This window comes from Ahaetulla prasina, chromosome 4 (genome assembly GCF_028640845.1).
Source record: "Ahaetulla prasina isolate Xishuangbanna chromosome 4, ASM2864084v1, whole genome shotgun sequence".
In the NCBI taxonomy this organism is placed as follows: Eukaryota; Metazoa; Chordata; class Lepidosauria; order Squamata; family Colubridae; genus Ahaetulla; species Ahaetulla prasina.
The window spans coordinates 15,007,759-15,034,317 of NC_080542.1; the positions used below are offsets into that span (position 1 = coordinate 15,007,759).

The window sequence follows — 26,559 nt, forward strand, 5'->3', positions numbered from 1 at the left end:
GTTGGAAGGAAGGTCTTCTAGTCTAAACTTCTGTTCAAGCAGGAGGTGGTATATAATTTGAGACAAGTGGCTGTCCAGTTTCTTCTTAAAAAATTCCAGGGATGAAACACCCACAACTTCTGAAAGCAAACTATTCCTCTGGTTAATTGACCTCACTGTTTGGAAGTTTCTCCTTAATTCCAGATTGCTTTTCTCCTAGATTATTTTCCATTCATTGTTTCTTGTCTTGCTTTCTGGTGTTTTGGAAAATAAATTTACCCCTCCTCTTTGTGGCAGCCCTCAAATACTGGAATACTGCTATCATGTCATCCCTACTCCTTCTTTTCTCTAGACTAGCCATACCATGTTCCTGCAACTGTTCTTCATATGTTTTCCCACATCAACGTATTAGCTGAGACCTAAAGCCTAAGGGAGGATTAAAACTCATGTTTTCCCAGTTCTAATCGAGCACCTTTCCTGCAACAGCAAAATGGCTGTCAAATTTTCAGGCTTATGCAGGGGATATTTATCTGGATTTCTTCCACATTTAAAATTTAAAACCTTTAAAAATATGATTGTGAACAATCATATTTGGGAAGAAGGCATATTATGAAACTCATAATCTGCAAGATATGAAGCCTTTCCTTTTGAGATTAGTGTGCATTAAATGATTAAAAATTCATTCTCACACACCATTGTTTTAAGCATTCTCTTTTACTCTGAACGAAGCCCAGAATAATTATTTAACATATGAAAGAAAAGGTAAGCAGGTATTATCCAGGTTTTGAAGAGAACTTGGAAGTGATTGTCAGAGTTACTGCCTTGCATAACAGTTTGATTTGCTGGTGTAGAAAAGAATGTGGAACTACCAAATAGGCAAATATATATAGGTGAAAGTAAGCAATCTGGCTGCATTCAAGAGGCATGGTTAAAAAAAAGTGTTTTATTTCTTTATTAGTTGCCCCTTCTTATTTAAATCAGGTCTCAGAATAATGATATAGCATTTGGGGGAAAAGATGCAACCCAGTAATCCAGCTGCTGAAGCCAAAATGGAGAAGATCTCCACAGCCACCATGTATTTTCCTTTGGTGCTCAGATAAGTTGGAACAAATGACACCCAAACACTGCAAAAGACCAACATGCTGAAGGTGATAAATTTGGCTTCATTAAAGCTGTCTGGTAAATTCCTAGCTAAGAAGGCCACTGTAAAGCTGACTGCAGTCAAGAACCCCATAAAGCCAAGCAGAGTATAAAACATAGCGGTTGAACCTTCATTACATTGCAGGACAATTTCTTCAGCCATGGAGTGCAGGTCAGAATCTGGGAATGGAGGAGAAATTTCGAGCCACATCACGCAAATGCAGAATTGCATGAGGGAGCAAGATAGGACAATAGAGATAGCCAGCCCTTTCCCCACCCATTTCCTGATTTTGGAACCCGGCTTGGTGGCCATGAAAGCAAGAACAACAATGGTTGTTTTCCCCAGTATACAAGAAAGAGCAACAGAGAATATGATGCCAAATGCAGTTTGTCGCATGAGACATTTCACTTGGTCAGGTTGCCCAATGAAGAGCAGAGTGCAAAGGAAGGAGAGCAAGAGAGCAATGAGAAGAATATAGGTGAGGTTTCTGTTGTTGGCTTTGACTATGGGAGTATCCTGGTTTTTAATAAAGATCCCCAGTACCAAAATTGACATGACAGAAAAGAAGACTGCAATTATTGCCAAAGAACCACCCAAAGGATCTTGATAAGACAAGTAAGTTATCCTTTTAGGAAAGCAACTATCCTGTTCTTTGTTCGGATATTGATTTTCTGGACATGAAAAACAGTCATCCAAGTCTAGGGAAAAAGAAATAAAAACAAAACAAGTCATAAAACATTATTGCTTTTAAGCATTAATCATGAACCACAAACTAGATATACCAAGCTACTTTAATTACATGGATAAAAGGTTTTTTTCCCCTTAATTTAATAGCAATAGCACTTAGACTTATAAACCACTTCATAGTGCTTTACAGCCCTCTCTAAGAGGTTTACAGAGTTAGCATATTACCCCCAACAATCTGGGTCCTAATTTTACCCACCTCGGAAGGATGGAAGGCTGAGTCAACCTTGAGCCAGTGAGATTCAGTCTCCTGAACTGAAACTAGCAGTCAGCTGAAGTAGCCTGCAGTACTGCACTCTAACAACTGTGCCATCTTGGCTCTTTTATATATAACTTTTTATATATTATATGTAATATATAATACAATCTATATAATCTTCTGTAGTGCCTACTTTCAGTAAGCTCTGAGCTTTACATCTACCTCCAAAGTTAATTACTTCATGTACAGAAAGAATGATTGACCTTAAGAGAAAGGAGGAAGTCATAACAACAACAACAAAAACTACAACAGTAAGAGTAACAGTGATGACCATTGTCATCGGGGCACTTGGTATATTGTCCAATAATTTTATAAAATACATCAAGAATTTGCAGCTTCCTGCAATAACACCAGCAGAACTGCAAAAGTTTGCACTACTCAGAACATATTTTAAGTATATTTTAAGAAGATTCTTGGTTCATACCTAGGACGCTGGCAGCAACCCGTATCAACCATTAGTGCCAGTCAATGATATTTATGATAAAATAACAATGTTATTGTTATTGTTATTGTTATTGTTATTGTTATTGTTTTGTCATTGTCATTGTCATTGTCATTGCCATTGCCATTGTAGTAGTAGTAGTAGTAGTAGTAGTAGTAGTAGTAGTAGTAGTAATAATAATAATAATAATAATAATAATAATAATAATAATAATAATAATAATAATAATAATAATAATAATAATAATAATAATAATAATAATAATAATAATAATAATAATAATAATAATAATAATAATAGTATTTGTGCTGCATTTTTGAATGTTCGGTTGACTGAGTCTCATGTTTAATGAATAAAGTATATACTGATAATAATAATATCCTAAGTCTGGTGCAATATTATTTATGCAGCAAACATCTACAGGGCCTTCCTAGTTCTCATAAAAATAAATGGAGGGATGAGAGATGCACTTTTAGATTAAAAATATAGAAATTCTGTCCTGGACACATTTTTCTTTTATCTAACTATTGCCTTGGTAGTGGCTTTTCCTTGGCACTCTCAAGGTCAATCCAGGGGTGAAATGCTACCAGTTTGCTCTGGTTAGGGTGAACTGGTAGTGATAAAAACTATTGGTCCGGGCAAACTGGTAGTAAAAATTGCTACAGGTTTGGGCAAACCGGGAATTAGCTACTAGTTTGGCTGAAACAGTAGTTTAAAAAGCTACCAGTTTGGTCAAACTGGTAGTTTAAAAAAAGCTACCGGTTCCTCCGAACCAGTATTTCCGACGATCAGCTGTGTTGCACGGTTTAGCTTTGCTAGAAAGCAGGAAAGCCTGCTTTCTAATGAAACTAAATTGCGTGGCACAGCTGATTCCCCCCCTTGCTGTTTTACTTATCTTTTCAAGCCTCCTTTTGGCACGTACTGTGCATGCCCACAGCGCGTGTTTGGTGCACAGCATGCATGCACAGCCAGCAAACCGGTAGCAAACCGGTTCAGATTTCACGACTGGGTCAATCCTTCTTCCCATCACATCTCCCATATGGATTACTGCATTGAGGCTGCCCTTGAAAACCATCAAAAACTTGCAAGTGGTCCAGACTACAGGAGCAAAGTATTTCTGGACACCCTACGGTTCGGCTGAGTTATATTACTTCTGTGTGAACTACACAGATCCCAGTCATTTCAACATTCAACTCAAGCTGCTGGTTGTTTATGTTTAAAGCCCTGTATCAACCAGTGCATTTGTGGGATTTGGCTCTTCTCCCAACCATTGGGGTAGGATAAAGATTGGTCTGGCACTTGATAGGAAATTGATCACCCCACAAAGCTTGTAATGAAACTCCCAGACTTAAGAAAGTAGCTGCATAAAAACAGTTAACAAGAATTTTCCAAAAGTGATTAAAAAGGAAGTCTGCAAATATACTGCCCCTTTTAAAATGCTGAGTGTGGTTTGAACAAGATAGCAATTCCCGCACCTTCCAGAGCTCTAAACCTTCTGAAGACTGCTCTTGTGATGTCATCACCAGGACCATAAATCTGGAGCTCTCTTTCTCTCCTCTTATTGTTTGGAGAGGAATTTTTTGAAAAGGTTTACTTTCCTAGCTCTTTATTCTGGCACAGCAGCTCTGCTTTTCTTCTGTTCGCCATTTCTTCCCTGGAAACCCCAGTAACTTGTTCAAATTTTTCATTACTAAATTATACAATCTTAGCATGTTCAGGCACTGCAACATTTTGAGGCATTGCATCACTAATTGAAAATTCAGAGCCATTTATATTTATTTAAACATTGATATCTCAATATGTTCCTTGGCTTACCCCTTTGGTCAGCTATCTTCCCTTCCGGACACCGTGTGCAGTCATAGCAGCAGGATAATTTCCCTTCCACTTTTATCTTGCTATGGCCAAGAGGACATTTCTTGTTACAGATGGAAAGAGGCAATGTCTGTTGGATAAATTAAATCAGAATTCTGCTACATGACAAATTTATTTTGGGGGATTGTTTTTTTCATCGGTTAGACATACCTAAACTCTTTGGTGTTCCACATACCTTTGGTGTTAGACATACCTAAACTTTGGTGTTCCAAATTTCCCCCTGGTTTAAATTCCCCACTGAACCTCTCAACTACTCATAGCTCATACCTATTAGAATAGTTGTATGATTGTGCCCAATATAATAATCTTAAGATTTGTTCTGAGGAAATCAGTACCAGAAGGTCAGGGATGGGTTCCACTTACCTTTGCTACCGGTTTGCAATGGGAGCGTGTGCTTCTGCACATGTGTAGATCACATTTGATGATGTCTGGGTGGGTGGTGGAGCCTCCCACCATTCTTACTACCGGTTTACAAGAACCGGACCCTACCGTTAGCAACCCACCACTGCAGAAGGTATTGTGGAGAGCTTTTAATTCTGGAAGTTTTAGAGCACAGATTCCTTAAGATTCCAATTTTATTTTGGATTCCTAGTCTTCTTTGAGCTCTTTCTGTACTTGGTACAGTTCATATAGAATCCATGAAAATATTGGCAGAGGTGCCAACTTTATACAGTAATTGGAGCTTATTTTCATTAAGCTTGTCCTATTTGTACATGCCTGATATGGAGCAAGCTACACGTAAAGACAGTTTGGAAGTATCAGAAGCTAAGAACTATGCTCTGATTTATACAGTATAATAAGCAGTTAATGTAAGTATTAATGCAGAAGCATGTTTGGCTATATTATCACACTATCCCCCCAAAATATGTTATTATTATACCATATTATAAATATTATTTATGTTCAAATTGCACATAAGGAAAAAAAGTACATACATTGGTTAGTAGTGGAAAGATTTAATAAAAAGTGAAAATTGATCACATCTAGTTAAAATCAACTTAAACATAAACATGTGTGTATAGAAATGATTTCACAATAGTGAAAAAATATGTCACACCTGATTAAAGATGTGGGGCCAAATAATGTCCTTTGTGGAAATGGTGAGAAGATTGTTTGGGTGAACCATAGGCTCAATTTTTCCAACTTTAGCTCTTAGAAATGACTTATTTGGGAATGTCAGCCAATTGTAAACATCAAACCCAGTTACTAATTCTCCATTGGAGCCAAAAGAAATATGTTCCCCGGCAGTGTTATTAAAAGAGATCTGCTGCAAAAAATGATGGAGCTGAAAAGAAAGAAAGAAAGAAAAAAAGAAAGAAAGAAAGAAAGAAGGAGGGAGGGAGGGAGGGAGGAAGAGGGAGAGAGAGAGAGAGGGAGGGAAGGAGAAAGTTAATAGAATTCTTTGAAAGGAATAGCAATCTCAGGTTGTTTTTTTCCTTTCAAATTGACTTCCCATACATTGTAATGAGGTATCTGTCTTTTTTATTTTCTCAGAAGAAGCTCAGTTCTTTCTCCATATATTGTTGAAACTCTTTTGTTTAATATGTTTGAATCAATATCCATCTCAGCCTCTTTTTTTTGTCCCTTCCATTTAATTTTAATCAGTTTGTGATCTGCCCATATTCAATGTTTATATCTTGCACGTTAGCTAATAAATCAACTGACATCCACACAATGTCTATTCTAGACCATGACATATGTCTATTTGATAGAAAGTATATTGCTTTCCTTTCGGATATCTTCCTCTCCAAACATCTTGAATACTTAATTCCTCCACCATTGTAAAAAAGGCTTTTGGAAGAGTTTTCCTAGCTTTCTTATTCATCTTTGTAATTTTTATAATCCAGATCAACTTCTATTATTGCATTAAAATCACCCATTATACTTTTATTTTCATATTCAAATTTGATTATTTTCCTGTATAATTTTCCATAAAAATCATATTGGTTATCATTTGGAGCTTATATCACTACTACAAGTATTTGTTTATAGTTCATTGTTATTTCCCTTCTTCATCAGCAAATATTTGTTTACGTTCTAGTGTCTTTTTAATATATAATACTACACCTCTACTTTGATACATCAATGCAGTAGATAATTCTCCCAATTTTGAATGTTGCATAAGTTTTTTATGTTGGTTTCTAATATGAACTTCTTGTAAACAAATTATGTCCATTTTTAGTTTATCCAATTTATTAAAAGTTTTTTTCCTTTTTATTGATGAATTTAGTCCATTTATGTTTATCGATATTGCTTTTATTTCTTCTTCCGTGATTTACTTGTTAATAGCTTTTATTGATCTTGTCATTTTTGGCTCTCTTTGATCTTTGACATCTTTCTGTCTTGCCCCTTCTCTTAATGCTCTTTCTTCTTGTTCCTTTACTTGTTCTTCTTTTTCTTTTGACATTTCTTCCTGGTATCTGATTTCTCTTTCCTCTCTCAGTTTCTCCTCTTGAAACCCCAAATTTTATTCATAAAATAACTCCGCTTTTTCTAATGAGTCTAGTCTGTGTCTTTGATTCTGCCAGTTCACCAGTACTCCTTCTGGTATTAACCACCTGAAATTCACTCCTTTTTTAATTAAACATTTTGTCAGGAGCTGATATCCTTTTCTCAGATCTCTGACTCTTCTACGTATTTGTCTCTCTACCTTTATACTTTATTGGGGTATTTATTGCTGTCTGTAATATTTCTGTTTTTATTGCTTTCTTGGTAAATCTTACATACACCTCTGTAGGTAATTTATTTATAACCAGCATATCTGGTATGTACTCTGAATATCTCATAAATCTCATTTAATATCTTTTCTTTAGCCTCCTCCATTGCTTCCAATATTCCTGCCATTATCTCAGCTAGGTTTTCCCCCTTCTTCTACATTTTGAAATCTTAGATAATAATCTGCACGATCCATCTCCAAGGAGATCATTTTTTTCCAGATTTTTATCAGATGTTGTAAGTCTGTCATCAAGTTCTCCCACTTTTTTTCTGTCAATTCTGGGTTTTCTTCCACCTTTTGAATTTCTTGTTCATTTTTTCCAATCATCTCCTTCTATCTTTTCCATTCTCTCATCTATTTTGCCTATTCTTTCTTTGAAATCTTCATGAAACATCTGCATCATATTTTTTTTAATTCCAGTTGCATAGCCATAGTATCAAATGTTCTCTGTGCCGCCAAGCTAAAAGTGTTGGGAAAGCTGTAGAGGACATTTGCGTTGTTGTTTTCTTCATCTTGTATCTTCTTAGTGTTATAATCCACCAGGTTTGTAATCCAAATTGAATTTGTAATCCAAATATTTATTCCCCCCATTGGGAGGATTAAAAAAAATTTAAAAAGGGACCAACCAACTGAAAAGAAGGATGTGGGGGGATACAAAAAAAGGAAACAATTAGTGAGGAAAAGTTGAAAAAGATATTATAATCCCAGTCCCACTCTCACCTTTGCTGTTTACACTTCAGGTTCTTCTTATCTTAATCCACATTACCTCTAATGAAAAGTTAAAATAGAAAAATCACAACAAAGAAGAAAAGGAGAGAAAAAAACCCACAACTCAATCCAGCCACTTATTTATGCCAAAAAGAAAGTTTAAGATGAGAAAAGAAAAATAACTAAAATTTTGCAAATAAAATCTAGGCATTATTGTCTCAACAAGAAAAAAAAAATAGAAAATATCCCAAAAGCACAATTAGATGGAAGATGGTACTTCTTCTTTTGCAAACTTCAAAGAATACACTGTTCCAGCTTGTATTAAAAATAATTTCAGTTTATCTCAGTCTGTGAGACAAAACAGTTTCTTATCAATTCAGCAGACACTATCAAGGTCACTCTTCGTTCTGTTCATTTACTTTGTCCGATTCATTGTCCTTCCATGAGTGCCTCTAGGGGGCACTGAAGCTCATTTTAATCAATGAGAATAGAAAAAGTTTTATAAAAATAGTTCATTCAATCACTTTTTGCTTTAATTCAAGTTCATTTATTAAAAATAAAAGGTCTGAAAATACTCAACCAGGTTTTCTGCTCTTGTCCACTTAAGTCTTCCATTGACTTAAGGTCAATGGAAATTTGTATTTTCATCATTCTGCTCCATTTAAAATGGGTAGAGAAATACGTTCTTTACCACATGCATTTTCTACCTTACGGCCTAACTTTATTTTCAACTGAAACAAAATTAAGAAAGAGAAATCTGATAGATTACACTGTCTTGATGAATGGAACAATCTAGGAATTAGGAATTCACTTTGCTTCCATAAAATGTAGATAAGATTAAAAAAATCAACATAGAGAACTCTAGGCCATTTCTTCCAAATAAAGAAGGACTTTAAAATATTGAAAAGATAATTTAAAAAAAAGCTTCATATGATTCATTGGCAAATTTGCTATCAATGGAACTAATAATATTCTCTTTTCCCCAAAATTTGCTTTTTCTCTCTCTTTCAATTTGCCTTATGGTGAGAATATTATGACGGGGGAATTGAAGTTGGAAAAGTAGTCAAACTTTTATGGACACCTGGGAGATCATGGTAGCTAAGAGATTGTACCAAACATCAGGACAGTCCTAAACTGAATCTGGAGATTTAATTTACATTTCTCTAGGCATAAAAGTGCATGGGTTCATCTATAACTGCCTAGAAAATTTGTTCCCTCTGTATCTTAGTCTCTCTGAAATTAAGACAGTGAGAAATAATGCTGCTACCAAGTACATTTGAAAATTTTACATGTCAACCTGTCAAATATCATGCATTAAATATGTACATCCACACAAACCATTTCATATCTTTGGAGAGTTCTCCATGTTCCCATTATAGAATATTCTATATTGGCCAAGGGTGATTGGACACATAAGGAATTTGTCTCTGGTGAATAAGCTCTCAGTGCACATACTAAGTGTACAATGAAGTATCCCAAAGCTGCCTTTTCCAAAGGCATCTGGACTTTATTTTTTTCCTTGAAGAGGTTTCCCTACTTATCCAAGAAGCTTCTTCAGTTCTGACTGAATGGTGGAGGATGGAAGGATTTATAATTTTTTTTTTAGTCATTTGGTTGTTAGCACTTATTTTGAGAGAAGTTGAGGCCATTTGGAGGTTTATCTGTGCCCTCAGGGTCACATGAATAGTACAAATGGGTGGGAAACCTCCTTGGATCTGCTGAAAGGACTATGATGGGAAGCAAAATGTCTTCAAGGAAAAACAAAATCCAGTTGTCCTTGGAAAAAGCAACTTTGGGACAACCATGACCTGGATGACTTAGACTCTCCACAGACATTAAGCAACAAATTGCTAAATCATAAATCATAAGATACGATCATAATTCATAAAATAAAAACAGCAAAGTTATAGTCACATGATACCAAGGAGTAGGAGTAGGTAATAGGAAAGGATAATAGGAGTAGGTAATAGAAAGATGATAGTAATACTGTCCTACTACATAGTTAGATATCTTTAGGCATAAGACTAAAGGAATCAGAATTAAAGCTACAGGCATGTTTTGACTGCACTGATTGGAATATTTTTAAAGATACCTCTGCAGACCTGGATGAACTCACAGATACTGTAACATCATATGTCAGCTTCTGTGAAGACCTATGTGTACCTACAAGGAACTTGCGAATACACAGTAATAACAAACCTTGGTTTACACCTAAACTTAAGCAGCTACGACATTCCAAAGAGGAAGCCTACAGAAAAGGTGATAAAATGCTGTACAATCAGGCCAGAAATGCACTAACAAGGGAGATAAGAGCAGCAAAAAGAAGCTACTCTGAAAAGCTAAAGAATCAATTTTCAGCAAATGAACCAGCAAACATGTGGAAAACTCTTAAAAATATCACCGGCTATGGCAAACCTCCTTCCCAGGCTGAAGGTAATCAACAACTGGCAGATGACCTGAATGAGTTTTACTGCAGGTTTGAAAGGAAACTACAGCCACCTATCTCCACAACCCCCATCTCAGACACACCAACAACAGCCAAGCCTCCTACAACTGACCCCATTTCATTGGGTTCACAACCCCTAGTTATCACAGAAAAGGAAGTGCAGGACCTATTTCACAGACAAAAGCCAGGAAAAGCTCCAGGCCCAGACAAGATAACTCCTTCTTGCTTAAAAATCTGTGCTGACCAATTGGCCCCCATCTTCACCCATATTTTCAATAAATCACTAGAGATGTGCTATGTTCCTTCTTGCTTCAAACGCTCTACCATCATCCCAGTGCCAAGAAGCCCACCATCAAGGAACTGAATGACTACAGACCAGTTGCTCTAACATCTGTAGTCATGAAAACCTTTGAAAGGCTAGTGCTTTCCTACCTGAAAACCATCACGAATCCGCTTTTAGACCCCTTGCAATTTGCATACCGAGCAAATAGATCAACAGATGATGCTGTTAATATGGCTCTGCACTACATCCTACAACATCTTGAGTCTCCAAAGACCTATGCAAGGGTCCTTTTGTAGACTTTAGTTCAGCATTCAATACCATCATTCCAGACATTCTTCTAACTAAGCTAAACCAGCTACAGGTACCGGAACAGACTTGTAAGTGGATCACAAGCTTCCTAACAAACAGGAAGCAGCAGGTGAAGCTAAGCAAGATCACATCAAATACCTGTACAATTAGCACAGGGCCCCCAAGGCTGTGTGCTCCCCACTTCTCTTCTCTCTGTATACCAATGACTGCATCTCCAATGATCCATTTGTTAAGCTACTGAAGTTCGCAGATGACACAACAGTGATTGGTCTCATTCGAGACAATGACGAATCCGCATATAGACGAGAGGTCGAACGACTAGCCTTGTGGTGCAACCAAAACAATCTGGAACTGAACACACTCAAAACCGTAGAAATGGTGGTAGACTTTAGGAAAAACCCTTCCATACTTCCACCTCTCACAATACTTGACAACACAGTATCAACAGTAGAAACCTTCAAATTTCTGGGTTCTATCATATCGCAAGATCTCAAATGGACAGCTAACATCAAAACATCATTAAAAAGGACAACAAAGAATGTTCTTTCTGCGCCAACTCAGTAAGCTCAAACTGCCCAAGGAGCTGCTGATCCAATTCTACAGAGGAATTATTGAGTCTGTCATTTGCACCTCTATAACTGTCTGGTTCGGTTCTGCAACCCAACAAGAAAAACACAGACTTCAGAGGATAATTAGAACTGCAGAAAGAATAATTGCTACCAACTTGCCTTCCATTGAGGACCTGTATACTGCACGAATCAAGAAGAGGGCCGTGAAAATATTTGCAGATCCCTCGCATCCTGGACATAAACTGTTTCAACTCCTACCCTCAAAACGACGCTATAGAGCACTGCACACCAGAACAACTAGACACAAGAACAGTTTTTCCCAAGGCCATCACTCTGCTAAACAAATAATTCCCTCAACACTGTCAGACTATTTACTGAATCTGCACTACTATTAATCGTTTCATAGTTCCCATCACCAATCTCTTTCCACTTATGACTGTATGACTATAACTTGTTGCTGGCAATCCTTATGATTTATATTGATATATTATCATCAATTGTGTTGTAAATGTTGTACCTTGATGAACGTATCTTTTCTTTTATGTACACTGAGAGCATATGCACCAAGACAAATTCCTTGTGTGTCCAATCACACTTGGCCAATAAAATTCTATTCTATTCTATTCTAAGACAGTACTGTGAGAATTATATGTTTAGCAGAGTGATGGTATGGGGAGAAAAACCTGTTTTCATGTCTGATTGTTTTGGCATGCAATTTCCTATAGTGATGTCCTGAGGGGAGAATATAAAAAAGTTTATGTACAAGGTAAACTGGATATTTTCTCAGCCCTCTTTCTGGCTTGTGCAGTATACAGGTCCTCAATGGAAGCAGGCTGATAATTAGAGATAGAGATGAGAGAGAGAGAGAGAAAGAGACAGAGACAGAGACAGAGACAGAGAGAAAGACAGAGACACAGAGAGAGAGACAGAGAGACAGAGAGAGATAGAGACAGATAATCTACTTTGAAGGAATACCATTCTATCCATTACTGGACAATTGACCTGAATGTTGAAATAACTTTACAAAAACTTAATGGTTTTTTTTAAAAAATATTTTCAGATAGCAGTCAAAATAATCTGTGTCAGCTTTGGAAGCCATATTAACCCCGGCAGCTTCCACGCTGCCAACTTCTCTTATGTGGGAAAGTAGGAGGAGGGATATTTTGATCAAGGTCAGGACAATCCTGCATCTGGAAAAGGAGTGGTTAGAATGATGTCTCGAGATGGGACAAATGCTGTTTGTAGCATGTGATGGACTGATGAGTGAGGGGATGATTTTGGGGGTTTTGATTTACTGAGAGGAAATCCGGAACTCTCAGATTCGGCTTTTCCCAGATGTGCCAGTACACCTATTTCAATAAATGAAACTTTGAAAAATGCTTGCTTCAGAGTTTTTAATTGGAGTTGGGGTTTTCTGGAACTCTGCAAATTGTCCTTCATATTAACCACAAAAAGCAAGAAGTAACTTCTTAAGATGGACTATTTCCACCAACTTTAAAAGAGGCAACCGTTCCCCAATTTATATTTGTTGCACTAAGCATATCACCTGATTGATTACCTTTCAGAATGTTTCATTAGCCAATATTACCTGCCATGGTGACTGAAGAAAAAACTTCCATCTCCTCTCATTAATTCTTTCCCCATATTTGAACTGGGAGGAATATAATTGCCTCAGAGCATGTGCCATAACATAGACTGCATTGTAGATGCTGTAGCTGTGGCCAGTTGTGCTCACTTCAAATATAGATTGAGAAAGAGATTCCAGCTTCTCTTCCCCAGTGCAGGTCCTGTCAGCGTTCCCATCTGTAATAGCAGTGGAAAAGGAACATTCAAATGCATCTTTCCAAAAGTCTCTAATAAAGCCATCTTCATTTTCTAAGTTTGGATTTCTCTTCTGTATAAATTCTTTGAACCCTGTCAGTTCCTTTGAGTGAATTGCAAAGGAAAGAGCACCATGGAGAAAAATGATGGGCAACGGTCTTTGCATTAGAATGGAGGTGAATTCCATCTGGGCTGTCATGATCCAGACTTTGGCTTTTTTCTCCTTGGGAATATCCTCAGAATCTAATAAATAGATCATTATTCTCAAAGACATCAGGCCTGTAATTTCAGCATTCAAGATCACTGCAATGACTGTACTCCTCATGATGACTTTGTATAATTTATCTCCCTCCTCCACCATTTCAGCAGCTAAATTACCATAGGTTATTTGTGGGATACTGTCTATAAAGTCAAAGCAGATTCCTCTCTCTGTAAACATGGAAAGGCTATTTTGAATGAATCTCTCTTTTTCTTCCTCAACTAAACAAACTTTCCCAACCCAGGTCCATCCAAAATGCAACAGCAATTGTAGTATTCCATTAAACTGGTGCACCTCAACGGGGAACATCCATTTGACAAACAGTGCTGCTATTTCATCATTCATCAATGGAGCTGATCCATATGTGATCTAAATAATAATAATAATAATAATAATAATAATAATAATAATAATAATAATAATAATAATAATAATAATAATAATAATAATAATAATAATAATAATAATAATAATAATAATATTTTAATTTGTATACCGCCCTTCTCCCGAAGGACTCAGGGCAGTGAACAACCAAATAAAATACAAACACAAACACATACAATATTAAGAACAACCCTTAAAAAACTTATTCAATTGGCCAAAGAAATTTAAAATACAAATTACACCCTATAAAATTACAGAAATTTAAAATCCATTAAATTAAATTAAAATTTTAACAATCAAGCCAGTCCAGCCATGCGAAATAAATTGGTTTTAAGTTCGCGGCGAAAGGTCCTAAGGTCAGGTAATTGTCGAAGTCCAGAGGGAAGCTCGTTCCACAGGGTAGGAGCCCCCACAGAGAAAGCCCTCCCCCTGGGGGCACCAGTCAACATTGTTTGGCTGACGGCACCCTAAGGAGTCCCTCTCTGTGGGAACGCACCGGTCGCTGGGACGTAGAAGACGGCAGTAGACGGTCCCGTAAGTATCCCAGTCCTAAGCCATGGAGTGCTTTGAAGGTGGTAACCAATAACTTGAAGCGCACCAGGTAGCCAGTGCAGTCTGCGCAGGATAGGTGTTACATGGGAGTTCCGAACCGTTCCCTCGATAACCCACGCAGCCGTATTCTGGACTAGCTGGAGTCTCCGAGTGCTCTTCAAGGGGAACCCCATGTAGAGAGCATTGCAATAGTCCAAGCGAGAGGTAACGAGAGCATGAGTGACCGTGCATAGGGCATCCCGGTCCAGGAAGGGACGCAACTGGTGGATCAGGCGAACCTGATAGAAAGCTCTCCTGGAGATGGTCGTCAAATGTTCTTCAAAAGACAACTGCCCATCCAGGAGTATGCCCAAGTTGCGCACCCTCTCCATCGGGGCCCACAACTCGCCCCCAACGGACAGCCGCATCTGCAGCTGACTGTACCGGGGTGCCGGCATCCACAGCCACTCCGTCTTGGAGGGATTAAGTTTGAGCCTGTTCCTCCCCATCCAGACCCGTACGGCTTCCAAATACCAGGACAGTACTTCGATAGCTTCGCTGGGGTGGCCTGGGGTGGAAAAGTACAGCTGCATGTCATCAGCGTACAGTTGGTATCTCACCCCAAAACCACTGATGATCTCACCCAGTGGCTTCATATAGATGTTGAACAGGAGGGGAGAGAGAATCGATCCCTGCGGCACCCCACACATGAGGCACCTTGGAGTTGATCTCTGCCCCCCTGTCAACACCATCTGCGTCCGGTCAGAGAGGTAGGAGGAGAACCACTGATAAATGGTACCTCCCACTCCCAACCCCTCCAACCGGCGCAGCAGGATACCATGGTCGAGGGTATCAAAAGCCGCTGAGAGGTCTAATAGGACCAGGGCAGAGGAATAACCCTTATCCCTGGCCCTCCAGAGATCATCCACCAATGCGACCAAAGCCATCTCCGTACTGTATCCGGGCCAAAAGCCGGACTGGAACAGGTCTAGATAGACAGTTTCATCCAGGTACTGGGGTAACTGACATGCCACCGCACTCTCTACAACCTTTGCCGTAAAGCGAAGATTGGAGACTGGGCGGTAATTTCCTAAAACAGCTGGGTCCAGGGAAGGCTTGAGGAGGGGTCTCACCACCGCCTCTTTCAAGGCAGCGGGAAAGACCCCCTCCCACAAAGAAGCATTCGTAATCCCCCGGAGCCAGCCTCGTGTCACTTTCTGCGTGGCCAGCACCAACCAGGAGGGGCACGGATCCAGTAAACATGTGGTGGCATTCAACCTACCCAGCAACCTGTCCATGTCCTCAGGAGTCACAGGGTCAAAGTTATCCCAAACCACCTCAACAAGACGGGTCTCGGAACTCTCGCCTGGATCTACCCAATTTTGATCCAATCCATCCCGAAGCTGAACGATTTTATCGTATAGATAACCGTTAAACTCCTCAGCATGGGGAGTAAGAAAGCAATAAAAGGAAAAAAGGAATTATTCTAAAGAACGTTGTGCAGTGCTTTTGTGTTTGTTTAATAAACATTTCTGTGCCTGGGTGCAATACAGAAAAGAAAACAATGCTACAGTTTTAGCGAACAGTTTTAGAGCTTAACATAAGGGCTACTCATTGAGTAGCCCTTATGTTAAGGGCTACTCAATAGGGTAGCAATTTTGATGATTTCCTTTTCATAAATTTGATGCCTTCTTGTCTCAAATGTTTCAGGCTTCTGGGATCTTTGTAAAGAGAGTTTTCATGAAGATCTGATATCTGAAGTCATTCAAGAGCAAGGGAACTTAACATCTTGCTCCATATTTATGTCTCACCTGCGGAAATTTGTAGTTGCACAGACTGGTTGCCATGTTCAGACAGGTCCTAGAACGGGGTCCTCCAATGACAGCTACCGTGTGGGTCTGATCATTACATTTGTAGTTGGGGATAAATTTATCTTTTGTAGATAGAAATTCCATTGCTAATTGATAAGTGGTAGTTTCCTCATGATTGTCAGTAGCAATGTGGAAACCAAGGGTAATGTTGGGTAAGATTCCAGCATGTTCATTGATCTCATTAACAGCAAATGCCAGAGCCAAAGTATGTTGGTAATTATGAATGAGGTACCTTCAGTGAGAGTTATAAACTATGTCAATACGTTTCTGCTTCAGAATGACATTTTAATTTTATATACATTATCTGCTCTTGATATATGTAATGTGGTCTTTAGCAAACAATAGCAGTAGGTTGTATTGATTGGGAAGCACTAATATTGGGAACGGGTAGCTAAGATTGAACTGAGACAACATTTGTATACTTATTTCTTTTCTTCTTAAAAATATTCTTCTAGAAGACAGTCAATCTGAGTCGGTTTGGTTTAGGGTAAAAGGTGGGAGACTATGAGTTCAAGTCTCACCTCTTGGATGACTTCAGCCAGTCATTCTCTTTCATCCCAACTCACCTCACAGAGTTTTTGTTATTGGGGAAATAACAGGAGGAAGGTCAATTGGATTTGTTTTTCCCCTTGAATAATTTTTATAAATAATAAAGGTGGGATAAAAATAAAAAAATAAAAATAGATAAATAAAAAGTCATGATGCATTCTTTCCTCATTTATGACTGCAGTATTAGTGGAGGCTAAGTGTCTTTTAATCCTGGAATTTATACATGACTAAGGACAATTTCAATGGGCTGTATGGTGAGCATTTTAATTTGAGCAGAAATGTGAAGAGAAAGAAAAAAAAATAGAACCTTTAGGTGGTGATAGGGATGAGGGTGAGAGTAAAATACGACTCATATACTTTTAAAATACTTACAGGTATTGATCAAGCACATCATGAGAAGGAACACTTTGAAAAGTGATCTGATTTGAAAGAAAGAAGACCTGATATATAATAGCAGCAACAATTATATCTCCAGACTGATAGTACTTGTGAGAAATCGGAAGAGGATCTCTGAGATTGCAGTTGTGAACAGAAGAACTGCACATCAATTTAGGAAAAAAGAATAAAATCAGTGTTGTGAACAGAAGCAACTCAGTATAAAATATGGGCATTGTAAATATCAAAGTATAGTATGAATGTTACTTTTCAAATAATGATCTGGGTCATCATCGATCAGACTTTCAGGAATATTATCTAAAACGAAGTAACACAGATTAAACATGCTTCTATTTTGTTCTCTCTACTTGTAAACCTGTATTTTATTGCCTGTATTAATGTAATACAGTTTTTTCACCTGGGCTCATAGTTTTTTCCATCTTTACTGGGATTCCCTTGAGATAGGGAGAAAGGAACAAAGATGGTACTTAATTTAATAAGTAATTTAGAAGATAATAGTTTATGTGTAATAGTATTATTATTATTTTTGCTTCTGTGCAAAATGTCAAAACGAAACATATTGATTGAGAAAATGGGGGAAGCCCCATATGCACCAAAGAAGAAATGTTGGGACTTTTATTTTTTTCTAAAGGTGGTGCCATTTTGGGCAGATACATATCTATAATCAGATTCCAAACTTTATTGATTTAAAACACAATTTTAAAAGAACCGAAGTTCATGGATTACAGTCAGTTTTTTCAGTCTTCTGCTTAAAGCAAATTCTGCTATGAAAAGTGGCGGTTTAACATAAGTGATTGAGATCAAAGATGCTTTGAAAGAGGGAAATAATGTTGGAATATTCCATAAGACAGGGATCCAAAGCAGAGTAGGTTCATCTCCTTGAGTCTGCCAAATATAGTTCAAAATGAGTCTTTCTAGTGGTGAAATCCACTTTTCTTCCCTATTGGTTTAGAAGTGCGCATGAGCATCACGTGCATGCGCACATCATATGCATTTATTTATTTATTTATTTATTTATTTATTTATTTATTTATTTATTTATTTATTTATTTATTTATTTATTTATTTCGATTTTTATACCGCCCTTCTCCCGAAGGACTCAGGGCGGTGTACAGCCAAGTAAAATTCAATATATAAACATTAAGAGAAATTAAAAAGCATATTATAATGTGGCCAAAATTTTAAAACAATTTAAAATCTTAAAATATAAATAACCCTATAAAATTTCAGTCCAGTCCCGCTTGAATAAATAAGTGCGTTTTCAGCTCATGGCGAAAGGTCCGAAGATCAGGCACTTGACGTAAACCAGGGGGAAGTTCATTCCAAAGCGTAGGAGCTCCAACAGAGAAGGCCCTTCCCCTGGGGGCCGCCAACCGACATTGCTTGGCGGACGGCACCCTGAGAAGGCCCTCTCTGTGTGAGCGTACGGGTCGGTGGGAGGCAAAAGGTAACAGCAGGCGGTCCCGTAAGTACCCGGGTCCTAAGCCATGGAGTGCTTTAAAGGTGGTAACCAGAATCTTGAAGCGCACCCGAAAGACCACAGGAAGCCAGTGCAAACTGCGCAGGATTGGTGTTACATGGGAGCAATGAGTTGCTCTCACTATTACCTGCGCAGCTGCATTCTGGACTAACTTCAGCCTCCGGGTGCACTTCAAGGGCAGCCCCATGTAGAGAGCATTGCAATAGTCCAAGCGGGAAGTGACAAGGGCATGAGTGACCGTGCATAAGGCATCCCGGTCAAGGAAGGGGCGCAACTGGCGCACCAAGCGTACTTGGTGGAAGGCCCTCTTGGAGACGGCCGCCAAATGATCGTCAAATGACAGCCACCCATCCAAGAGGACACCCAAGTTGCGCACCTTCTCCGTTGGGGCCAATAACTCGCCCCCCCACAGCCAGCTGCAGCTGCAGCTGACTGTACCGGGGTGCCGGCATCCACAGCCACTCCGTCTTGGAGGGATTGAGCTTGAGTCTGTTTCTCCCCATCCAGACCCGTACGGCTTCCAGACACCGGGACAGCACTTCGACAGCTTCGTTGGGGTGGTCCAGGGTGGAAAAGTACAGCTGAGTGTCATCAGCGTACAGATGATAACTCACCCCGAAACCACTGATGACCTCACCCAGCGGCTTCATGTAGATGTTGAACAGGAGGGGCGAGAGAATCGACCCCTGAGGCACCCCACAAGTAAGGTGCCTTGCGGTCGACCTCTGCCCCCCTGTCAACACCGTCTGCGACCGGTCGGAGAGATAGGAGGAGAACCACCGATAAACGGTGCCTCCCACTCCCAACCCCTCCAACCGGTGCAGCAAGATATCATGGTTGATGGTATCAAAAGCCGCTGAGAGATCTAATAATTTATGGACCCTTTGTGCGTGCGGAAACCCTTCTGCGCATGTGCAGAGGGTTAAAAACAGGTTTAACGGCGACCATCACTACCGGTTCTCTGAACTACCCGCCACTATTGCTTCCAGATCGGCCGAACCTGTCCAAACCAGAAGCATTTCAGCTCTGCTTTCTAAAGAGTATGATGTGACTTATGCTCACTTAAAAGAACAGGTCTAATATCTATCTAGCTACCCTGTTTCTCTGAAAATAAAACCTATCCTGAAAATAAGACCTAGCATGCATTAATCTGTATGCTTAATCCCCCCCTCAATAATAAGCCCTACTTAAGATCCTACGCAGCTGCCCACTCATCCACCCATTTCTTCTGGTTCCTCACAGCTATGGGGTATGGTGATGTGGTGGTGGAGTTACCCCATGCTCCCTGTGCAGCATGTCATTGCCACTGCTGGAAGGTGGGGATTGGACCTGCCCTACCTCCTTACTTCAGGACCCCTGAAGCCAGGCCATCCATGCCCCAACACCTGCCTCATGGCGACAGAAAGGGTGGGGAACTTGTCTGGGGCAGCCATGGGGTCGATTTTCCCAACCTGGACTCTCAGAAAGGATTTGTTTGGGAATGTGACCCAACTGAAAATATCAAATTCAGTTACTAATTCTCCACTGGGGCCAAAGGAAATCTCTTCCCTGGCACTGTTGTTGTTGTTAAAGGAAACTTTCTGAAAAAAATGGTGGAGCTAAATGAAGAAGAGAACAAAAGACACCAATGAGTTAACAGGATTCCTTAAATTATATGATCAAAACTTAGTTTGATTCTGAGGTAGTCAAAGAAAACATAATTTGGGCAAAAAATTTCGGCGATAATGTTGAATTAGATAAGTGGGAGAAATTATGGAATACAAATTATAAACTAACAATGTCTGTACCCTATAAAGAAAACATGTATAAAATGTTTTATAGGTGGCACCTGCCACCAGCTAGATTGGCAAAGATTTTCCCCAATACTTCACCACTATGTTGGAAATGTAAACAACAAAAGGGAACGTATTATCATATGTGGTGGTCCTGTCATAAAGCGGAACAATATTGGGGAAAAAAAAACAAATAGAAGAAATTATAAATCAGCATATAGAAATGAGGCCAGAAACATTTTTACTGGGAATAATTCCAGGGTCACATGAAACAGAAATACGGTATTTAATGATCCACATAGTTACAGCAGCACAAATAGTCTACACACAGAACTGGAAAAATAATATACTATCTGAAGACAATGTAATTAGAAAAATCATGGAATGTGCAGAAATGGATAAGCTTACAAAGGAGATATAAGAAAAAGAGGAAACAGAATATTATTTAGTATGGGAGAGATGGTATAAATGTTTGGAGGAAAAGGTGCAAGGAAAGATTAAATAACGGATAAACTAGGAGTAGAAATAGAAGAACAAATAGGAAGAAACAGAAATTGTGGAAAGGAAATTGGGTACACGTGTATATCTAAGTATATATGTAAATAAAATAATTAGAATAATATAATTTATTATAGTGATATATATATATGATTTATTAGAAATATATGTATAAAAGATACATTAGGATAAGAGAGAGAAAAAGTATAAGTATTGATCATCAACGCGAAACTGTTGGAAAGAAGAAAGTGTCAATATTTCATTTTTGTTTTTGTCTTTTAAAAATAAAATAAAATAAACATTATTTTAAAAATTATTTTTTTTAAAAAAACCCTCAGTTTGGTCTTTTCCATTTTAACCAGTAAGCTGTTAATTTACACTGTTTAAAACTGGGAAGGGAAATACATTTCTATGGCATGTATTTTCTATTCTATTGCCTAACTTTTTCAGTTGAAGTTTTCAGATAAAAATGCCATCACAAAATCTAATAAGGGAGAAATCCAACAAATCACTTTGCTCTGATCAGTCCAAGAATTGTGAATTCATACTGCTTGCATAAAAAGTGAATAGTAGAAAATCCTCCAACAAACCAAAAAAAATGTAGGCCAAGGTGGACCTTCTGTCAAACCAGAGGTTTTCCTTTAAAAGATAGTAAAAGGATAACTTCAAGCAATTTTATATGTCCATTTCCTTCATACAGTTTGAATGGTGCAGTGGCCTAGAGTGGCCTCAGAATCAGAAGGCTGTGAGTTCAATCCCAGGTAAAGGCAAATATTTCTCTCTCTGGGCACAATGAGAATATATCTGCTGCGAACTCCGCATTGGTGACAGGAAGGGCATCCGGCCAGTAATTCTTAACACTCTCATAGAGACCTAGAAAACTATAGTAGCTAAGAGATAATATTATCACTCAGGAAAAGCCTACATTGGATCCTGAGATTTAGTTTACATTTCACTAGGAAATAACAGTGAATGGGCCCATTTATGATTGTCTAGAAAAGTTATTCTCTGTGAGTCTCAGTCCTTCCAAAATTAAAACAGTGACATTGTTGTTGTTTTAACCATTTAGTTGTGTCTGACTCTTGGTGACTTTATAGGGAAGTGGTCTCCATGCTACCCTATCAAGCACAGTGTTGTGTCCCACTCCTCCTCTGACGGCCGGGGCGGGGAAGTCCGTTTCAAGCGTGCCTCTGCAGCTCTGCCAAAGTCCTATCAGAGTCCTCAGGGCAGGCAGGAATCCAAGGTGTGACTTCAGCAATCCAGATTAGACTTTGCCTGACTCAGAGAATGCCAGAAAGCACATCCTTTATATAGGCCATGGGGTGTGGCTCCATGACTCAGCACTTATCCAGGCCTGCCCCTCCCTTCCTTTTGCTGACATCACCTCTCCCTTCTCCGGAAGCGAGGATCTGTCCACTGCATCATTTCATCCCCAGCTGTTGGTAATCCCAGCTCGTGGCTGGCTTCAGGCGCACATGCTATCGGAGGGAGGTTTGTTTGCTCAGTTTCTCCGGGCATGGTGCCAGGACTGGGGGCTGGAGGCATGCCAGGACATTCTCCTGTATTATCAGTGTCTGGCAGGAGATGAGAAGGGCCTGGCTGCGGCGAGGGGGGCGAGCGAGGCACAACACACAGCTTCTTCCAATTGTTAGTTCTTTAACTTTGTATCAGGTTTGATGTTATCAAGCCAGAGCGTTCTCTGCTTGCCCCTTCTTGTTCCATAAACGATTCCTAGCATCACTGCAGTTTCTAATGAATTTGCATGCATAACATGGCCAAAGTAAATCTGATGTAGTCTTATGATTTAAGCATTCGGTTTTTATATGATTTGACACCTCTCTGTTAGTTACTCTGGCTGTACATGGCATACCCAATAATTTATGCCAGCACCACAGTTCAAAGGTACTAATTCTTACAAAGATTAGTGAACAATATATGCATGGTGATTGAAGTAACCACTTCCATCTCCTCTCTGACAATCCCAAAGCTGACTTGGCTGTGGCTGTTTTCTTTTCTGTAGTTTTTTTTTTTCTATTGGGATTTCTTTTCACAGGATTTCAGGCTTGACACAGCTTGGAGATGAAGTGGGGTAGAGATAGATGAGGCTAAATGCTGGGGGTAATTTATGCAGTTGGAAATTTTTGAGATGAGAATTTCATAAAAATATTGACAAAAGGAGAAATCCATCAGATCACTTTGTTTTTACACAAACTTCCGGAAATTTGCTTTAATCAACCTTACCTGCCACTGTGATTGAAGGAAGAGTTTCCCTTTCTTTTCATCAATTATTTGATCTTCTCTGAGTTTGGAGGAGCGCATGGTCCTCAGAGCATGTGTCACAAGCATAGACAGCCTTGTAGATACTGTAAGGGTGGTTTCAAACACAGTTTGAGAAAGAATCTCCACCTTCTCTTCTCCTGTGCAGATCCTTTCAGCATTCTCATCTGTAATACCAATAGAAAATCATGTCAGCGTTCCAGAAAACCCCCTCGCCAACTAAAGACTCTGAAGCAAGCATCTTTCAAAGTTCTTTTACTAGGATAGGTAAACTGGCACATCTGGGGAAATCCAAATCTGAGAGATCCGGTTTTTCCCTCAGTAAAACAAACTCCAACACCGCCCCGACCCTTCTGTCGATCACATGCTCCAATCTCCAACTGTCCCATCTTGAGACATTACTCCGGCCACTCCTTCTCCAGATGGAGGACTAGCCTGACCTTGACTGGCAGGAAGAATGTTATTATGTCTAATGGGCCCCTCTATTAAATCCCCCCTCCTACTTTCCCACATAGGAGAAAGTGGTAGCGCGGGAGCTTCCAACCTAGTATGGCTTCCAAAGCTGACAGATCACACATCTCCCAAGGCATCCTTCTCCCTCTCCCTCCAACTTTAATTATAAGTTGTATTTTTATTCTTATTAGAAATATTTATTTATTTTATTAGAAATACGGTTTTATTGCTTTCAGTATTGTAAGCTGCCCAAAGTCACCTGTGATGAGATGGGTGGCAAATAAATGAAATCAATCAATCAATCAATCAATCAACCTGATTATAGATATGTACCTTCCCAACATAATAGCATCTTTGAAACAAAATGTCCCCAGATATTCTTCTTCTGTGAATATACTGGTCCCTCATTTTATGTTTCATGTTTTAAAGTTTTAAAAGCTGTTCTAAATTTTTAAGAGCTATTCTAAGATAAAATCAACATGTTTCCTTTTGATAGTCAATAAAGCCTCTGGTGGCTCAACACACTAATGCAGTCTGTTATTAACAGCAGCTGCTTGCAATTACTGCAGGTTCACATCCCACCAGGCGCAAGGTTGACTCAGCCTTCCATCCTTTATAAGGTAGGTAAAATGAGGACCCAGATTGTTGGGGGCAATAAATTGACTTTGTATATAATATACAAATGGATGAAGACTATTTCTTGACATAGTGTAAGCCGCCCTGAGTCTTCGGAGAAGGGTGGGATATAAATGCAAATTAAAAAAAAAGAATAATAGCACTGCAAGTAAGCTATTATCTACCAAGTGATTGTAGCTTTGGTATCATCATTGTTCTTTTTTCCCTGTCTCAAGGGAATCCCAATAAACATGAGAAAACTATGAGCACAGATTAAAATATGTGTCATATTAATATTAGCTCAGAAGTGCAACGTTACATGTATGGAGAACACGAAAGATGCACATTTAATCTGTGATACTTCATTTTAAATAACATTCTTAATAGCTTATTATGATTATGACCCAGCTGATCAGTGGAATGGTAAAAGTGGAGCTATAGTTTGATGTCTGCAATGAGCATATTTTACCCTGAGTTGCTTTTATTCAGAACACTGGTTTTATTCTTTTTTCCTGAGATAATGTGCAATTTTCCTGTTCTCAATTGCAATCTCAGAGGTCCTCTTCTGATTTTACACAAATATTATCAGTCCGGGGACTTAATCATTGCTGCTATTATATATCAGATCTTCTTTCTTTCAAACGAGAATACTTTTCAAAGTTTTCCTTCTCATGATGTGCTTGATCAATACCTGTAAGTATCTTCGTTCTCAGGTGCATCCCTATCACCACCTAAATGCTTTCCTTCCTTCCTTCCTTCCTTCCTTCCTTCCTTCCTTCCTTCCTTCCTTCCTTCCTTCCTTCCTTCCTTCCTTCCTTGACTTCCTGAAATGAAGCAGTTCCTTTTAACAGCAACGACAGATGAGTCTTTTTTCTCCACAAACGTTCACTGTCCCCCTGCTTCTTGAGAGGAAAAACATGACTCATCCAGACTGTGGGGTTGTCATGAAAATAGTTTACACGTACTCTGGTACTTTTTAAATTTTCTTTCCTGTCGTCTTACCGAGGAATGAAATGTAATAGGACAATGTTTTACAAGAAGAGTCCTCCATTCCTCTACCCACAATAAAATACCTTACATCACCAGACCCCAAATTTTGGGCTTACACAACTTAGAACTACGCCGACTTCAGTCTGACCTAAGCATAGTGCATAAAATTATCTGCCTCAATGTCCTACCTGTCAATGACTATTTCAGCTTCAACCATAACAATACATGAGCACACAATAGATACAAACTCAAGGCAAACTGCACCAAACTCGATTGCAGAAAATATGACTTCAGCAACAGTGGTCAATGCCTGGAATGCACTACCTGACTCTGTGGTTTCATCCCAAAATCCTCAAAATTTTAACGTTAAACTGTCTACTGTTGACCTCACTCCATTCCTAAGAGGTCTATAAGGGGCATTCATAAGTGCACCAGCATGCCTATCATCCCTGTCCTAATGTTCCTTCTTACTTACTATTTTCATGTATTCTAATTATGTTTATACTTTTGCCTGTTATCTTATATACGCTTGACAAAATAAATAAATAAATAAAAAATAAACTAAATGGAAATGGAAGACCGTTTCCACAGAATACAAAGACTAAATGTCAAGTTGATTGTAAAATGTTATGTCCATAAGAGGGAAAACATAGAGCTATTAGGACTCCTTTCCCCTTCTGTTCACTCTGACTTGTTATTGCTAACTTCTAAATTAATCCTAGAAGAGATATCTCATCATGAATTTTGACAGTTTTCTAGAAAACACATCTCAAACAGAAAAGAAAGCAAACTACAAATGCTTGTTAGTGTGATTCCTAATTCATAAAATCTCGGACTATTGTTTGCTAAAGATTACATTACAGATATCCAGAACAATCAATATGCTTTAGATTGTGTGTGTGTTTGTAAAAAACTAAAATAAAACAACTGTCAAATTCTGAAGTAGAAATATATGGACATAATTTATAACTCTCATTGAAGGTTTCTCACTCATAATTACCAACACGCTTTGGCTCTGGCATTTGCTGTAAAGGAGATCAATGAACAGTCCTCAATCTTACCGAATGTTAGCCTTGGTTTCCACATCGCTACTGACTATCTTGAGGAAATTACAACTTATCATTTAGCACTGGAATTTCTATCTACGAAAGATAAATTTATTCCCAATTACAAATGTAATGACCAGACCAATACA

At 38.8% G+C, this 26,559-nt stretch overlaps 1 protein-coding gene across 1 annotated transcript; it reads right to left on the reverse strand.

Annotated features, from left to right (window-relative positions):
• Positions 1-922: 922 nt before the first annotated feature.
• Positions 923-26,450, reverse strand: LOC131197975 (vomeronasal type-2 receptor 26-like). The gene is made up of 7 exons (XM_058182482.1): positions 26,426-26,450; positions 23,271-23,473; positions 20,098-20,357; positions 16,275-16,566; positions 13,057-13,842; positions 4,381-4,507; positions 923-1,818 (listed from the first exon to the last, which is right to left on the reverse strand). The coding sequence occupies exons 1-7, from the start codon at positions 26,448-26,450 to the stop codon at positions 923-925; spliced, it is 2,589 nt and encodes an 862-aa protein (XP_058038465.1).
• Positions 26,451-26,559: the final 109 nt, after the last annotated feature.

Coding starts and splice junctions, on each gene's coding strand:
- LOC131197975 (XM_058182482.1), bottom strand. CDS start 26,450: ATGTGGAAACCAAGGCTAACATTCG. Junction 23,474..26,425: donor GAAACCAAGGCTAACATTCG/GTAAGATTGAGG, acceptor TTGGTATTACAG/ATGAGAATGCTGAAAGGATC. Junction 20,358..23,270: donor TCCTTCAATCACAGTGGCAG/GTAAGGTTGATT, acceptor TTCTTCATTTAG/CTCCACCATTTTTTTCAGAA.